Raw genomic sequence first — 19,299 nt, 5'->3', positions numbered from 1 at the left:
AAACCTAGCATATATTTTCCTCTGAGCTGAGGAGTATGAATTCACTATACAGTAATTAAAACATACACTTAAGAATTCTTAATAAATACAATACACAATACCACAAAACCAGTTTCCCAGCCTACTGCCCAAGAATCCCAGCCTGCTGCCCACATTTAAGAAATGTGTTAACCACATGACTCAGGACAGGGTTTCTATCTTACATCTCGATGATGTGGTTCAATGTGATTTCTGGCACTGCCTTATGAATGCAAGGCATGTTCAGTAAGGTAAAGTGTTCCTTACAATAATATAATAAAATAATAATATTCCTTAGTAAATACAAAACTTTCCCACACTTAGCTGAGATTACTTACTTAGCTGTAATGTTGTTGTGTCTTTACCGTTGTGTATTTTTCTTTTTTCTGCGGCCTTTCTGACACTTCCATGCTGAACCCCAAATTGCTTTTGTTTAAAACTAATTTGTCTCACTCACACCTCTGCTTTAGCCTGCCACCATACCTACAGTATGTGGACAGATATGTGTAATTTATCTGTGGTGTGGTGTGTCAATAACAGTAATGTAGGTCTTTGAAAGAAGCATATTAAAAAATGTTTAATTAGTAACACAAATTTAAAACATTTTAAACCCAAATTTTACAAATAAATATCCAGGTTTAATACAGAGAACGATGGGGCACCATAGTGAACAGCTGCTACAGTTTCATATGTTTTGAAAACAACAGCATACTAGCAAGTAATATTATCTCTAGCTAATTAATTTTTTTATATTAACAATGTTTCATAAGGCATTTGGTCATAAGAATGATATTGTTCTGAAAATTGTAAAACAAGTGAATTGCTATGACAATTTTACACATTCATTTCATAAATGTGGGAAAATGTTTAAGACAAAAAGTTGAAGAAAGCCCTTAATAACAGCAAATTGTGTAGATTGTGCAGAAATGTGTTTATGCATTTAAATGCTATTATATCACAGCATAATTTTTTTGAAAATCTATTTAGAACAAATGACCCATAAGCCATTGTTTAGTTTACAACATCATGTTAATGTTTTTTAAGTTAGCTTAGTCTATAATTTCCTCCTTGATATTTTACCATTTGAATAAGAGCATAAACTCATAATAGCATTTCATCTACAATTACTGCATTTTCAGGTGTAAAAGCACATCAGAGACATAAAATCTTTTTTGTGAACTAATAAAATAGATACACATAGTGTATATATATATATATATATATATATATATATATATATATATATATATATATATATATATATATATATATATATATATATATATGTATTTATTCTTTGTTGAGGGGTAAATGCCAGGCGTTTTCATAGTTATTTATAGGTTCTGGATCTATTAACCTGTATTTACTGTTGCCTGGCCTTGTGTAGCACTAAAGATGCTTTAAAGAGACTGGATTTTAAAAGCAGCCTAATGAAACAACCTGACATGGAACACAAGTGACACATAAATAAACAATAGCAAAACACAAGGGTAAATATACCATAAAACAATAGAAAACAGGGCCTCTTGAGTGGCACATCCAAAAGGCTTTTGAAATATCATCAGTAGAGGGAGTATGAAATCCAATATGTCACTCATCCAATGCCACAGCCTTCATGGTCAACCTGCTAGTCCCTAACCTACTGGTTGTTAGATGTTATGTATATGACCAACTAAAAAGCAGTTGTTTTGAACATACTGCACATTTCATAATTCTTAGAAAAAAACTATTTCCTGAAGGTTTCCTAACTTCTTTTATGGAGGTAACAAGGGAGTAGACTAAAGTGATTGTAAATTTCGTTGGTTTTCAAACACTAAAAAGTCCAGAAATGCTATTATAATATGTTTGGTCTGATTTTAACCATTTGTTTGTTCAGAGTTAAAAAATTCACTATGGGGAAGATTGGAAGCAAGTTTGTGCTGACTTCTGTTGAATCCTCTTCAGAATGTGTTCCATTACCGGTAAGATATGATTGTCTGATTTGAATCCTGAGTTCCACAAAGGTTCAATTCCAAGTATTACTTAACTTATTGTGCTTCAGCAATCAAATTATAATCAAAATAATCAATATTTTGATTTTACTTATTTTTAATATAGACAACTTTAACGTGAAAAAGCTTGCACTTACACTGTGACGAGTCAGGATTTAAGTCTATGATCATGAAATCTATAAATTATCATTATAGTGTGATGCAGGGGTCATTGTACAAATGTACTCCCACACACTCTTAACTCATTCACACCTACAGTAGGATACATTTATCAAAGCTAATCCAATGACTGTCAAGGAAAGTGGAACAAAACTGAAGAATCTGGATTAAATGCATGTGGAAATAGGGAGAACAAGCTATCAAATCAAGAAAGTCAAATCATGTAATTAGTGATTAATGAGCCAGCTCAAATAGTTGGATTTTGCAGAAACTTGAGCTTCTATTTGTTGTACCTCTATAGGGTGACACAATAGGGCATTAGGTGTCACGTCACATACAGCCAATAACACCCAGCAATATTGCAGTCTTTAAACATGGCCAGCATAGACTAAACAAACTGTCGCATATAAACAAACTGCAAAGTATTTGTTCAACTGCTTGATTGCCATATTGTTTCTGCCCTGTGTTTCGTTTCAAGTATTAATTATAGGCTAGTCTTGTGTTTTTAGTCTGTAGATTGTCTGATTCTGTTCTGTTGCTTAACTTCGTTTTTTGATTTAAAACGTTTATTTTTTTTTCTATCCTGGGTTTAATAAAGAATGATATTACCTGCAATTACATTCCATCTGTATCCTCATAACATTACTTTGGGTAGCCAAATCACAGCTCTAGTGTGAAGTGGTAGCTTAATGGTTAGGACACTAGACTTCTTACTGTTAGAGTTCCAACACTGCATTGTTATAAAATGAAATTTATATAAGTTGCTTGGATAAGGGCAAGTGCCAAAACACCATAAATGTACAGGTCCTGGGTTTGACTTTGAGATTGTTGTGAATGAGTAGATGGTGTATAACTATAACAAAAACAATTATAATTGCACTAGGTCTGTTATCTAATGCGTCAAGCAAAAACAATTTAATGCAAAGTTTATTATGTAATTATAGTGAGAAGTAATTATTTCTTCTGAATAACTCAGCTTCCAAAAACAAAAATGAAACAAGCCAACTGTGAAACTTTCAAAATCATCAATGAACAAACACACAAGAGTGAGTGTAAGAACATCATGGTATAATACAAAAATGAGACATACACAGGTAAGATAAACAACACAACGGAAACTTGACCAAGAACTTGAAAACAAAACACACTTGGAAAAAGAGATACTACCTGAAACACAAAACAGTCATTTGTGAGGGTGATAAGGTCATGTGATGTGCTAGGAATTACATATTGCAATTCATGATGTGGCAGCAGTGGCATGACAGAACCCTATGGAGGAGTACACGTCAACAGTACCAGCTAAATCGGCAAGTGCATTGATGACGTGACCATCTCCAAGACCATCACCACACACTTCAACCAGAAGCCGTGGATGACCGCTAAGGTGCGTGCGCTGCTAAAATCCAGAGACTCTGCCTACAAAGCAGGGGGCAATATGACCTTAAAGACAGCAAGGGCCAAACTGTCCTGTGCCATCAGAAAGGCAAAGCGCACACACGCCAAGATAATCCACGGCCACTTCTAGGACAGCGGAGACACCCGGCGCATTTGGCACGCCGTCCAGCCGATCACGAACTACAAGACAACTTCACCTGCTTGTACGACTTTTATGCCCAGTTCAAAGGTGCAAAACAACATGGCGTTGAGAAAGACCACACCTCCTCCCAGTGACCAGGTGACTGTCTAACCATCGCTGAAGTGAGGAAAACTCTATGCAGAGTTAACCCACGGAAGTCTGCTGAACCAGACAACATTCCTGGCAGAGTGCTCAGGGAATGTGCAGAACAGCTAGTGGATGTCTTTACCGACATCTTCAACATTTCCCTTAGCAGCGCTGTTGTTCCTACGTGCCTCAAGACGACGACCATCGTCCCCTTGCCAAAGAAGTGTACAGTCTCCCGCCTAAATTACTATCGTCCTGTCGCACTCACACCCAACGTGATGAAGTGCTTCCAGAGGCTCGTCATGAGGCACATCAAGACCCAGCTTCCACCCTCACTGGACCCCATGCAGTTTGCGATTCGTCCAACAGATGATGCCATCTCCACGACCCTTCATCTGGTCCTCACCCACTTGGACAATAAGGACTCATATGTACGAATGCTGTTCATAGACTTCAGCTTAGCATTCAACACAATCTTCCTTCAGCACTCAATGATTGAGAAGCTGAGCCTACTGGGCCTGAAAACCTCCCTCTGTAACTGGATCCTTGACTTCCTGACGGGGAGACCTCAGTCAGTCCGGATCGGAAACAGCATCTTCAGCACCACCACACTGAGCACTGGGGCCCCTCAGGGCTGTGTGCTCAGTCCACTGCTGTTTGACTATGTAGCAATGCACAGCTCAAATCAAATCATCAAGTTTGCCGATGACACGACCGCGGTGGGTCTCATCAGCAAGAACGATGAGTCAGCATACAGAGAGGAGGTGGAACAGTTAACAGCCCGGTGTAGAGCCAACAACCTGTCTCTGAATTTAGACAAAACTAAAGAGATGGTAGTGACTATAGGAGAGCACAGAGCAACCATTCTCCACTGATTATTGATGGATCCTCTGTGGAGATCGTCAAGAGCACCAAATTCCTTGGTGTTCATCTTGTGAAGAAATTCACTTGGTTGCTCAACACCAGCTCCATCAGCAAGAAAGCACAGAAGCATCTCTACTTTTTAAGAAGGCTGAGGAAAGCTCATCTCCCTCCCCCCGCCCTGACCAAGTTCTACAGAGGGACCATTGAAAACATCCTGAGCAGCTGCATCACTGCCTGGATTGGAAACTGCACCGTCTTGGATTGCAAGACCCTACAGAGGATAGTAAGGACAGCTGAGAAGATATTCGGAGTCTCTCTCCCCTCTATCACGGACATTTACACCACACACTGCGTCCACAAAGCAAACAGCATTGTGGACGACCCCACACACCCATCACACACACTCTTCACCCGACTGCCATCAGGAAAGCGGTTTCAAAGCATTTAGGCCGTCACATCCAGACTGTGCAACAGTTTCTTCTCTTAAGCCATCAGGCTTCTCAACAAAGAACTTAACTAAAACTCACGCAAACACACACACAAACTGTGTGTCTGATCTGTACAACCCAGACTCAACACACACTCGTATTTACTTCACACATCCATGTCTTCAGCACCACCCATATTATATCACTTCATTATTACAAGCTGTTTTACATGCTGTTTACATGCTGTTTATATGCTGTTTTTGCACATCTTTTTAAATGCTGCTATTGCTGTTTTGCACAAACCTTTTTGTTTACATTTTGTTAATTACAAGGTACACTCCTCTACTCAGTACTCAGTTCTCTCTTACACACTGCACTGTGTAATATACAGTAAGTTTTTTTTGGCGGAGCTATTTTTGTGTTTTGTGTATTTGTCCTACACTGTCTTGTGTTGTCTTACACTGTCTGTCTTGCACTGTTTGCACCAGGTTGCACACGATGCATTTTTATGTAGCGAGGACACTTACTAGTCCTTAGCGATGTTTTTTCTGTTATGTAGCTTTATGTTGTTAAATGTAGCACCAGGGTTCTGGAGGAACGTTATCTCATTTCACTGTGTAGTGTGTCAGCTATATATGGTGGAAATGACAATAAAAGCTTCTTGACTTCACTTGACTATGCTTAAGCTCTTCTATGCAACAAATGTTCATGATATTGATTTTTAAATGAGCTGTTATTGAAGTCCTGGAAATGGAATTTCATAGTTCAGGGATTAGAGCACTAATAGCTATGCCCCCACTGATTTTAGTATGTGCACCTAAAATAGACCTGGAGTCTGACCAGGGATGCAGGGTTCTGTGATGTTAAAGATATGATCTGGGTTGAGGATATTTTCTTTGAGAATAGGATTTTTTCTTTCATTTTCTAAAAGATTGGTAACCAGTGACACACATATTATATGTTGACTGTTCATAAGAGTGATTGGCTGCCAAAGTTTTTTATTTAATTGGATGTTTTTGGCCTTAACAGAAGAACTTATGTAAGGTGGGAAACATGGAGGGGGAAAATGAATAGTTTGAAATTGTCTTGGAGCAGGAAAACTTGGATGCTTATTTTGAGTAAAAGGAATAATGAACCAAACATGGCAACCACTCTATACTGGAATCACCTTCACCATACAACATGACAGTGACCAGAAGCATATGTCCAAACTATGAAAGCGTTATTTACAAAGCAAACAGTCGGATGGAGTGTTCTCTATCATGGATTGATCTGCCCAGTTCACCCAGTCACTGTTCTGCAAAGTATTTTAGATTAATGTTTGGATAAACTAACTATCTTGATGTCCAGTGTTTAAAGCTGTTATTTAATTTTTCAAAAAATTATATGTTAACATCTTTACATTTATATATTTGTTTGGTATATTAAGTATATCACGCATTACTAAACAAAACAGCTGAATGTAGTGCTGTGGCAAATAACCTCTTTGATGAAGGGCTTATGTTTTTTATAAAACTTATTTTAAAGCCAATATTTTTTGCATTTGTATTTGTTTGCCTCAGTAAATGTTCAAAAACACAAGTACTATTCACATCAAGTCAATAGCAAGTTTTAAATAAAACTGGAGGTAACATGGAAAAACGTTTGTTATAATATGTTCACTTGCTCTTATATTAAAAATGACATGCAAATGGATTCCCAATGGTTACTATTTAAAATTCCTACTATAGAGATCCTTAGAGTTCTCCTAATGAATGTTAGAATGTTAGGAGGATGTAGGGTGTAGCCATGAAAAACCCTTGAATATTTACACATTTTCTCACATCATAACCACAAACTTAAATGTATTTTATTGGGATTTTATGTGAGAGACTAACACAATTTATTGCATAATTGTGAAGTGAAAGGAATATGATACATGGTGTTAAAGATTTTTTGCAAATAAAAACCTGTATTCAGCCACCCTGAATCAATACCTTGTCGAGCCATTTTTCGCTGCTATTTCAGCTGCAACTCTTATTGAGTCTACCAGCTTTGCACATCTAGAGACTGTAATTTTTGCCCATTCTTCTTTGCAAAACAGCTTCAGTTAAATCAGATTGGATGGAGAACATCTGTGAACAGCAATTTTAAAGTCTTGCCTAAGATTCTCAATAGGATTTAGGTTTGGACTTTGACTGGGAGATTCTAATACATGAATATGCTTTGATCTCAACCATTCTATTGTAGCTCTGGCTGTGTGTTTAGAGTCGTTGTCCTGCTGGAAGGTGAACCTCCGCCCCAATCTTTTGCAGCCTTCAATATGTTTTCTTCACAATTTGCCCTGTATTTAGCTCCATCCATCTTTCCAACAACTCTGACCAGCTTCCTTGTCCCTGCTGAAGAAAAGCATCCCCACAACATGACGTTGCCACCACCATCTTTCACGGTGCGGATGGTGTGTTCAGGTTGATTTGCAGTTTTAGGCTTCTGCCACGCATAGCATTTTGCATGTAGGCCAGATTTTCCACATGTTTGCTGTGTCCCCTAAATGGCTTGTGGCAATCTGCAAACAGAAATTCTTATTCTTTTTTGTCAACAATGGCTTTCTTCTTGCCACTCTTCAATAATTGCTAGATTGGTGGAGTTCACGACTAATAGTTGTCCTATGGACAAACTCTCCTACCTGAGCTGAGGATCTCTGCAGCTTCTCCAGAGTTACCATGGGCCTTCTGGCTGCTTCTTGGATCAATGTCAGCCATCCATGCCAGCCATGTCTTGGTAGGTTAGCAATTGTGCCATACTCTTTACGAACACCATGCTTTGTGAGATGTTCAAAGCTTGGGTAGGTTTTTATAACCTAACCCTTCTTTAAACTTCTCCACATCTTTATCCCTGACCTGCCTTGTATGTACTTCAGTCTTCATGATGCAGTTTGCTCATTAATGTGCTCTAATAAACCTCTAAGGCCTTCACAAAACAGTAACACTAAACTGTAATTATACTTGGATTTAAATACACACAGCTAGACTCTAATTACTAATTAGGTGACTTCTGAAGGCAGTTTTCAGATTTTTCTGAAAAACCTTTAACACCGTGAATCATTTTCTTTCCACAATTATGTGATACTTTGTGTTGGTCTATCACAAAGTCCCAATAAAATCATTTGAGACAAAATGTGTAAATATTCAAGGGGTATAAATACTTTTGCAATGCACTGTATATATTTTTTGTACTTTCTATTTTGGCATGTTCCTTGTTAGTAGCCATGTTGGAACAAGAGGTCGACTGGACTTATTATATTCCTGACATGTCTTGTCTCAAGACTTTCTTCCTGAACTCACCACAATAGTATACACTAAGGTATGCATTGTGCTTGTGCTGTCAAAAGCCAACGAGCCAGAAGTGAATCGATTTACAGGGATTAAGGACAGCCCTGCTCTGGGCTTGTGATGAGTAAATCTCAGGATTATAATGTCAAGTAGTGTACTGAGTTAGGAGAGAATACTGCCACAGCATAGTTAGTCAGTATACAACTACTTGTTATTTAAACAGTATTTGTGCCCAATAGTAAATGGACAGTCTATATGGTATTCATCACTTTTTAAGTGAATTTAGACATGAAGAATCAGCATATTTTTAAAGACTGAAGAGATTTTATTTTATATGGTGAGTACTGCATGTTTTTTTTTTTTTTTTTAGCTATATGGATTTATTATATTGATTTTCAGCAAGTAGAATTACCACTGTGTAGCCCTTCAATCATCTCTCAAAAAATATGGCAAATCATTAGGGAATGGAAACAATTACTTCACGGTTTTCAGTGCCCTTTTCTATTCTATCATGTGTCTCTCATAGAATATCCTTATTGTGTTTCTTGTAAATTACAAAAAAAGCATGGTGATTATTGTCACATTAATACATTTCTTCTTAATATTTAATTTGACACCCACTAATCACACTTATTTGGGATCTAATCCAGACTTCAATGTGAAGCTGCTATAAAATGCTTCCTACTTTCACTTAAAATCACAACTTATTTATTTTTATGATAAAAAGTACTTTGAAGTAAAGCTTAAAAAACATTATTATTATTTTCTAATAATTTTTGTGTTTATAATCCTGTAATATATGTTGATTCAGCATACTCCAGCAGCTGCCATTGAAAGACTTACCACAACCAACAGGATGGAGATGAAATGGACCCATTTGGGTCTCGTCTTCTTTGTAATGCTGTCTATCATTATGACAGGTTGCTTCATCTGGCAGTATCATCTGCCCAAGCTAATGCCTGGTGAGATTTTCCTACTGCAGCTTTCACATTTCCTTTTCTAGATCATTTTATAATTTAAGTGAAAATTATGCTTTCATGTGTGATTGACGGCATTATGAATTAATGGTCGATTTTATTATTTGCTTTTTATGTGAAAGAAGGGTTTATAAAAATATTTATGATTAGTTGAGGAAGATGTGGAGTAGCTTTATATGTGAATATGCAATATTTATGCATGTATTCCTACATTTAAAAGAAAAATGCATTATTTGTCTGACCCTGTGCCCCATTTACCGATTTTACACTATGTTTAAAAGATTTTTCAAATGATAAAGTAAATATAGATTCTAAATTAATTATTATTATTAATTATTTTTTTTTTATCCTTAAATTCTATTTCTTTTTTTCATGCTTGAATATCGGACGGTCATATAAAACATTTCACTGCATCTCGTACGCTGTATTTATGTGTATGTGACAAATAAAATGTTAACTTTGAACTTAAACTTTAATATATAAATATTACAATATATACAAGAAATAGAAACATAGTTAACATTTTGTAATCATTTTATTAATAACTTTATTTTAAATTTCTTGTTTTAATGATGTTTTGATCATTTGATTGTGCTGTGTCTGGTTGTCAACTATGTTGTCACAATTACACCCAACTCCTTTCTTCTAACTACGCGATGCATGTCCTTTTCCCCATCATTCCACTTGCATTCAAACATGAATGATAAGGCATTCTGTGATCACTAAAATAATCACTAAAATATAGTGTGGTATTGTGGCTGTCAAAAAACCACCAGCCACATCTCCCCCCTGCACTCAGCACACTCGCAGTGCCTAGCCTTCACACTAATCACCTTCACCTGTCTCCAATCTATGTTCTCCTTTATAAGGTCCCCGTTCTCACTCACTCACCATCCAATCTACAGTTCATACTAGCGATCATAATTCCTGGACTTTCCATGTTTCGGATTATACCAGTTTTCCAGTTCGTGCTTCTACCTAAGCTTCTGTCTGTGTACTACGGCATATAAAATGTACTGACTGTAGTCTGGTCTCCGACTCTTGAGCCGAGCGTGACAGAAGATCGGACCCGTACCGACAATTTACCTTAATGAATCCACAGCTGGTTTCAATTTTGGATCTCATCAAGGAACTCAACGCCGTTCTCGGGAGGCCTTCACATCGGCCTCCACCAGCGGAGTTCCGCAACCTGCCTCCAGGAGCCCACTTGCTCTTCGGGCTTCATATTCTGGAGACACGGCTGAGTGCAATGGTTTCCTCCTACAGGTCAACCTTAAAATAGAAATGCAGCCGCACAAGTTTCTCACTGATAGATCCAAGTTAGCGTTTCTCATTTCTTTGCTCACCGTGAAGGCTCTGTCCTGGGCGAGGGCAATATGAAGCAGCAATAGCGCCATAAACATGTCACGTGGACTCCAGAGACCGAGGAGGCCTTCCAGGAGCTGATGAGGAGATTCAGTGTCGCCGCTCTTCTACGACACCCGGATCCCCAGCTCCTATTCTCCACCGGTGCAAAGGCCGCCTTATCCCAACAGTCGGGGAACCCTCCACCGCCTTCTTCTTGAGGAAGATCTTCTCCGTGGAACAGAATTACGACATTGGGAACCGGGAACTCCTGGCTATCAAACTTGCGCTTGAGGAGTGGCGTCACTGGCTGGAGGGGGCGGCACACCCCTTTACGGTCATCACGGACCATTAGAAACTCCAATACATGCAAGAAGCCAAGCTTTTGAACCCCGACAAGCCAGATGGGCCCTGTTCTTCACTCGCTTCCATTACACCATTACCTACCACCCGGGCTCCAAGAACGGCAAGGCGGATGCTCTATCCCGGATTTATGGCCCAGACAAACCCACGGACCCCGAACCCATAGTTTCTCCCAAGCTGATCCTCAGCTCCATCGTTTGGGAGTTGGAGGAGGAGATTCGAGCCGTGGCGCAGGAAGAGCCAACCCTCGCGGGGTGCCTGGAAGGAAAGACATTCGTTCCAGGGCCATGCCGTCAGTCCCTGCTGAGATCTATCCATGAGGCCCCAGGTTCCAGCCACCCAGGGAGGAGACAAACTCTCCTCCTGGCCCAGGCACGCTACTGGACTGGGATGAGCGGGGAAGTCTCACAATGCGTCCAAGGCTGTTCTGTCTGTGCTATCTCTAAGACCCCATGACACTTACCCGCAGGGAAGCCTTTCCCCCTGCCTATCCCGCAGCGGCTGTGGTCACACCTGGGGATTGATTTCATTACGGATCTGCCCAGATCAGACGGTAACACCTGCATCCTAGTGGCTGTGGACCACGTCTCAAAGGCCTGCAAGCTGGTTCCCCTCCGTGGCCTGCCCACAGCCTTAGAGACTGCAGAGGTGCTATTCCATCATGTCTTTCAGAACTTCGGCCTCCCTGAAGAAATCGTGTCTGACCGGGGACCCCAGTTCACATCCTATGTGTGAAAGGCTTTTTTCCGGCTCCTAGGGGTCACAGTTAACCTGTGATCTGGATATCACCCTCAGACCAACAAGAGCTAGGGCGTTACCTCCGGTCATACTGCAATCAGGACCAAACTAGCTGGAACCACTTTCTCCTCTGGGCCGAGTACATGCAAAACTCTCTGTGCCAGGATGCCACCGGCCTGAACCCATTCCAGTGCGTGCTGGGCTTTCAGCCACCATTGTTTCCCTGGATGGACAAGCCATCCAACGTTCCAGCTGTGGATTACTGGTTCTGGGAAAGTGTACGCGTGTGGGAGTCGACGTGCCCTCAGAACCACCCAAAGGTTCACGGATCCGCAGAGGTCGGAGGCCCCTTACCAACCGGGTAACCAGGCCTGGCTGTCCACCCGAGATCTGCGCCTACGGCTACCCTGTAAAAGACTCACTCCCCATTTCATCGGGCTGTTTCAGCTCATTAGGCGGGTCAATGACGTGGCCTATCTGCTCGACCTGCCTCCTCGGTACCTCATCCATACGACCTTCCACTTGTCACTCCTGAAACCCTTCACATCCCCTACCACATAACACCCTGGAGTTGCCATAGATCCACCTCCCCTGGAGATGCTGGACCAGCCGTCGATGTACTCCATCCGGGAGATTCTGAATTTGTGACCTAGGGGAGCCACCCTGGAATACCTTGTGGACTGGTAGGGGTACAAACCAGAGGAACGCTCTTGGGTCACCAGACGGGACGTGCTAGACCCAGAACTCCTGGACCTCGGGGCCGCAGGCGCCCCAGGTGCCGAGTTAGGGCGTCGAGTGGAGGAGGGGGTAATGTCAGGGAACCACCAGCTAGTTGTAAACAACATTGCGAGTGCTAGTGTATATTTAAATATTTATATATTGCTCTTGAATGCTGTTCGATTTTGTACTGATTTCCAAATATTAATTCCAAAACATGAAATTCCATTCATTAAGTCCAAAAAATTTATTTTGGTGTGAAAATTCTTCAGACAGTGACGCTGAATGTAACAGTGCTCTTGCCTTGAACCACTATTGCACAAGAAAATCAGCAAAATTTCTAAGTCTGAATCAAACTGATACAAATTTTGCCTTTCAAACCTATCAAATTCTTTGTTATACATGTCTGTTGATTGATTTATATGGTTCCATCTTTATTTTTCAATCTTATTTTCCCTCATCTTTCATCAGAGGAAGATTTGGAGAAAGCTTTTAAATCTGAAAAGCTGTGTCCCCGATACCCCAAGCCCACTCAATTGGAGCATCCAATCCCCTACTTGAAGGCTGCATTGGAGAAAGTAAGTAAATTACAAATCAATCTAAAAAAATGTACTAACCTTGGATACATCAAACAATCAAATTTTCTTCAGGATACATATATTGAAATCCATGATTAAGTTCTTAAAATTCAACTCTGTACTTTCCGTAAACAAGCCAAACCTTCTCGACTCATTGGCTTATCTTCTTCTTTCGGCTGCTCCCATTAGGGGTCGCCACAGCGGATCATCCGTCTCCATACCACCCTGTCCTCTATATCTGCCTCTTTTACACCAACTACCTGCATGTCTTCCCTCACCACATCCATGAACCTCCTCCTTGGCCTTCCTCTTTTCCTCCTACCTGGTGGCTCCATCTTCAGCATTTTTCTACCAATATAATTCATGTCCCTCCTCTGCACATGTCCAAACCATCTCAATCTCGCCTCCCTCACCTTGTCACCAAAACATCCTACATGTGCTGTCCCTCTAATAAACTCATTTCTAATCTTGTCCATCCTCGTCACTCCCAATGAAAACCTTAACATCTTCAGCTCTGCTACCTCCAGCTCCACCTCCTGTCTTTTACTCAATGCCACTGTCTCTAATCCATACAACATCGCAGGTCTCACCACAGTCCTATAAACTTTCCCTTTCATTCTTGCAGATACTCTTCTATCACAAATCACTCCTGTCACTCTTCTCCACCCACTCCACCCTGCCTGCACTCTTTTCTTTACTTCCCTAACACACTCTCCATTACTTTGCACTGTTGACCCCAGGTACCTGAACTCCTCCACCTTCTCCACCTCTTCTCCCTGCAACCGCATCACTCCACTGCCCTCCCTCTCATTCACACACATGTACTCTGTCTTACTCCTACTGACTTTCATTCCCCTTCTCTCCAGCGCATATCTCCACCTCTCCAGGCTCTTCTCAACCTGCTCTCTACTCTCACCACAAATCACAATATCATCTGCAAACATCATAGTCCAGGGAGACTCCTGTCTGACCTCATCCGTCCACCTGTCCATCACCACTGCAAACAGGAAAGGGCTCAGGGCCGATCCTTGATGCAGTCCAACCTTCACCCTGAACCAGTCTGTCGTACCTACTGCACACTTTACTGCCGTCACACTGTCCTCATACATGTCCTGCACCACCCTCACATACTTCTCTGACACACCTGACTTCCTCATACAATACCACAACTCCTCTCTCGGCACCCTGTCGTACGCTTTCTCTAAATCCACAAATACACAATGCAGCTCCTTCTGTCCTTCTCTATACTTCTCCATCAACATCCTTAAAGCAAATAAGGCATCTGTGGTGCTCTTCCTCGGCATGAAACCATACTGTTGCTCACAGATGGTCACCTCTTCTCTCAACCTGGCTTCCACTACTCTTTCCCATAACTTCATGGTGTGACTGATCAACTTAATTCCCCTGTAGTTACTGCAGGTCTGCACATCTCCCTTATGCTTAAAGATCGGTACCAGCACACTCCTTCTCCATTCCTCAGGCATCCTCTCCCCTTCCAGAATCCTGTTAAACAATCTGGTTAAAAACTCCACTGCCATCTCTCCTAAACATCTCAACGCTTCACCGGTATGTCATCTGGTCCAACCGACTTTCCATTCTTCATCCTCTTAATCGCTGCTCTCACTTCCTCCTTACTAATCTACATCCTGCTTCACCAACTCCACATCCTCCAACCTTCTCTCTCTCTGATTTTCCTTATTCATCAGCTGCTCAAAATACTCCCTCCATCTTCTCAACACACTCTCCTCACTAGTCAACACATTTCCCTCTCCATCCTTTATTGCTCTAACTTGCAGTACATCCTTCCCAGCTCGGTCCCTCTGCTTGGCCAATCGGTATAAATCCTTTTCTCCTTCCTTAGTGTCCAACCTCTTATACAGTTCCTCATATGCCTTTTCCTTGGCTTTCGCCACATCCCTTTTAACCTGCTGCCGCATCTCCTTGTACTCCTGCCTACTTTTCTCATCACTCTGTCGATCCCACTTCTGTTTTGCCAACCTCTTTCCCCTAATGCTCTCCTGCACTTCCTCATTCCACCACCACGTCTCCTTGTCTTGCTTTCTATTTCCAGATGTTACACCAAGTACTTTTCTAGCTGCCTCCCTCATCACTCCTGCAGTAGTTGCCCAATCCTCCGGCACCTCTTCACCACCACCGAGCCCCTGTCTGACCTCTTCCCTGAACCTCACACTACACTCTTCCTCCTTCAGTTTCCACCATCTTATTCTTCTTTCAAACCTTACTTTCCTCCTCTTCTTCTTCGCCTCCAAAACCATCCTACAGACCACCATCCGATGCTGTCTAGCTACACTGTCCCCCGCCAACACCTTACAGTCTCCAATCTCCTTCAGGTTGCATCTCCTACACAGAAGATAATCCACCTGTGTGCACCTTCCTCCACTCTTATACGTCACCCTATGATCCTCCTTCTTCTTAAAATACGTGTTCACCACTGCCATTTCCATCCTTTTAGCAAAATCTACCACCATCTGCCCTTCCACATTCCTCTCCTTAAAACCATACCTACCCATCACCTCCTCATCACCTCTGTTCCCTTCACCTACATGCCCATTAAAGTCTGCCCCAATCACCAATCGTTCTTTCCTAGGTACACCATCTACCACTTCATCTAATTCACTCCAGAATCTTTCTTTCTCCTCCATCTCACAGCCAACTTGTGGAGCATAGGCACTGATGACATTTATCATCATCCCTTCAACTTCCACCTTCACGATCATCACCCTATCAGAAACTCTCTTCACCTCCACTACACTCTTACTGTACGCTTCCTTCAGAATCACCCCTACACCATTTCTCTTCCCATCCACACCATGATAAAACAGTTTAAACCCACCTCCAATGTTCCTGGCCTTACTCCCGTTCCACTTGGTCTCCTGAACACACAACACATCTACCTTTCTCCTCTCCATCATATCAGCTATCTCTCTCCCTTTACCCGTCATAGTACCAACATTTAAAGTACCAACCCGAACCTCTACTCTCCTACACTGCTCCTTTTCCTGCCGTCTCTGTAGACGTCTTCCTCCTCTCCTTCTCCTCCTTCGGCCAACAGTAGCCCAATTTCCACCGGTACCCTGTCGGCTAACGATACCTGTGGCGGTCGTTGTTAACCCGGGCCTCGACCGATCCGGTATGAAATTCTCATTTGTGATCCGCATATTTGATTTGGCACATGTTTTACGCTGGATGCCCTTCCTAACGCAACCCTCCCCATTTACCCGGGCTTGGGACCGGCACTAAGAGTACACTGGCTTGTAATCGTGTCAAATTTCATATTGTTGAATTTCAATTAAAGAGGTTATTTCAGCAAATATCAGGCTGTTGCATAATATTTGTAATAAGGATTTAGACATACTGAGACAAACAGCCTTGTTGACAGCTATTGTTTAGTTCTGAAAGCTATAAATAATAATGTATTAATACGCACCGTCCTCTTCCAGGTGGATGCAATTCTCCGGCATAGCATCAATCCCACCAGCCTTCCCACAATATCTGCCATCGTCATTTACAATGATACTGTGTTGTGGACTGGAAACTTTGGAAAGAAAAATGGCAGTGACCCTAAATCAGCAACTCCTAATGAGTACACCATCTATAGGCGAGCTCTAACAATACACCATTGTTCTTTATGTAATTTAGCACACACTCAAATGCGGATCAAATCAACTTCACTCAAACTCAAACACTCAAAATCCACTTAAAAGTGCAGATAATGTGTTCTACAATCTTTTGTTTTCATCACAATATAATACAGTTCTATTAAATAATTTGCACTTAGTACTACTGCTTTTCTGTTGTTTCCCTTTTAGTCTCCAATCTCCTCCATCAGACACTACCTCACTCACAGATCATAGAACCTTGAGAACAATTATTATTTCTTTGCAACATTCTATTGAAAGGAAGAGCAGCTGAAAAGCTGAGTCACAAGTAATGTAAAGATTAATTTCACATTCCACACTTTTTTAATATGGTCATGTAGAAGAAATAGGTAAATTTCACATGTGAGGTAATTTTATTATGATTAAAATTTTAATTCACTTTAAGAGTAAAACCCCTGAATAACAAAACAATAACAGACAAAACCCCAACACAACAGAAACTCATATTGCATTTATTAATAAAATGATAAATATACTTACAGCATCACAGTTTAAAAAAAAAAAGGAAGACATATAACACAAAAGAGGATATGCTCGTATTATATGGTGACTCAGTAATTAAGATGTTGAACTTAGACTAGGATGAGTGGACAGTTGTGGGTTCAAATCCTAGCAGCACCAAGCTGTTTCTCCTGGGACCTATTTCATTGTATAAGTAAGACTGTTATAAGTTGCTCTGGATAAAGCAATATTTCATAAAGCAAAATAAATAAATAAAGTCTTATATCTATTTTTTTATTAATTGTTTTCTAATTCATAACATTTACAACCGTAATTCCAAAAAACAGGATGCAGTTTAAATGGTAAATAATAACATAATTCTCATAAAACCATATTTTTTTCTCAGCAGAACATAGAAAAAATTTCAAATGAATAAATTGAGAAAATGTTCATTTCAAAACATTTTAAAGAAAAAACAAGGTAATTTTCTATTAAATAGCCACAACACGTTTTAAAACATTTGGAAGAGGGACATGTTTACCACTGTGTAACAGCCCCTCTTTTTTAACAACAGTCTGTATACATTTGGGAACTGAAGAGACCATTAGCTGGAGTTTTGTGAGAGGAATGTTGTTTGTGTCTGATACAAGATTCTAGCTGACAGCCCTGCTCACAGTCCAGTGTTCATGGTTTCCAAAATAAGAATTTTCAATTTTCACCACTTTGCCACTATAAATGAACTTTGATCTTGTCCCTTATGCACTGAGGTTTTTCTAGATTCTCAGATATTTTGATGATATTATGTACTTTAAATAATGACATTTAAAGTCTTCACAATTTTATGTGATGTAATGTTATGTAATGTTGTACATTATTCTGAAATAGTTCCACAATTTGTAGACACAGTTTTTCACATATTAGTGAACATATACCTTCATGTTACTGACCTGTTGCCAATAATTGTAATGCAATGCATTTTTTTATTCAAACGTGCCTTATTAATAATCTTAATAATATATATCAAATCAGATTTTATTGTATTGTAAATTTTAATCTGAGAAATATTGGCCAGAAATTTAAGAGATGCAACTACTCACCAGCAGTGTGCAAAATCAAATTACCATTTAAACCACAGTTTAAGGAGCATCCATGTGACAGACTGTGATCACTTTTGGACTCTGATTGCCTCTATTTGATTTTCTCTGTTTAATGGACTGATGCCCATATGCAGTGAGAGAGTTCCAAATACAAGCTACAGACATCATTTCAAAGGTTCTAATTGATCTATTTGCATGCTTCTCTTTCAGAACAAATTGCCTGTGTATTTGCATGCAGAAGCAGCAGTAGCTGCAATACTAAAAGTTTAATATCTGAAAACAAAACAAATAATTAAACTGCATTTCCCATTAAATTAAAGGATAAATGAATGAAGAAAAGGATTAATGATGTGAAATCAGTATTGTGATTTTTTTAACTACACTTAAATAACCTTTATTATACAATAGATTGTTAAGTTTTAAATTATAATGCCTTAGAATGTAAAGTGACCAATTTAGAATACTTTTCAAACGTAACAGTAAGTTTACTTTTACCAAAGCTGAAATGTTGGTGGCTAATTGATCTATGTGCATGCAAGCTCACTCCCAACTGAGGAACATTCAAGTGCAGTGTGCAAATTAGTGAATGCTTCAAAAAGCAAATTATAATTTCTCTGATCTGTTATGAATTATATTTTAGGGGTTTTACCTGTCTGTCAAAAGTCTAAATAAAAACTGGACAACGATTTTCAAATGTTATAAAAAAGTTTTAATTTCAAACTAGAATGTGACATTTCCTGAAGAAAATGTGAGTGGTGCTTGATGGTGCAAAAATTGCGTCGTTTTTTTTACTGGTGACCGTGTTTTCAGGGCCGACTGCGAGACGAGACGAGCATTCCGGTATCTTGCATGCCTGTTATTGCCCTCATTTTCCGAGGGAGTGGGGCCAGTGATGTCACGTGAGGTTATCACATGACCCGGTGTCCGACT

The 19,299-nt window shown here is 40.2% G+C and overlaps 1 protein-coding gene across 3 annotated transcripts in view; it reads left to right on the top strand.

The window, feature by feature from the left end:
• lactbl1b (lactamase, beta-like 1b) overlaps positions 1-19,299 on the top strand; it is a 97,202-nt gene that overhangs the window by 60,873 nt on the left and 17,030 nt on the right. Inside the window, exons 2-5 of one of the 3 annotated variants that reach the window (XM_083534162.1) lie at positions 1,895-1,979; positions 9,246-9,396; positions 13,045-13,151; positions 16,613-16,770. In XM_083534162.1, coding sequence (XP_083390288.1) covers positions 1,911-1,979; positions 9,246-9,396; positions 13,045-13,151; positions 16,613-16,770 — 485 coding nt within the window. In that variant the 5' untranslated portion in view covers positions 1,895-1,910. Of the gene's footprint in view, positions 1-1,894; positions 1,980-8,671; positions 8,772-9,245; positions 9,397-13,044; positions 13,152-16,612; positions 16,771-19,299 lie in introns of those variants that run through there. The other 2 variants (XM_083534163.1, XM_083534164.1) reach the window with 2 other exon arrangements.

The sequence above is a fragment of the Silurus aristotelis genome (genome assembly GCF_946808225.1).
Source record: "Silurus aristotelis genome assembly, chromosome: 28".
Taxonomy (NCBI): Eukaryota; Metazoa; Chordata; class Actinopteri; order Siluriformes; family Siluridae; genus Silurus; species Silurus aristotelis.
This window is presented reverse-complemented; position numbering and strand designations above follow the sequence as displayed.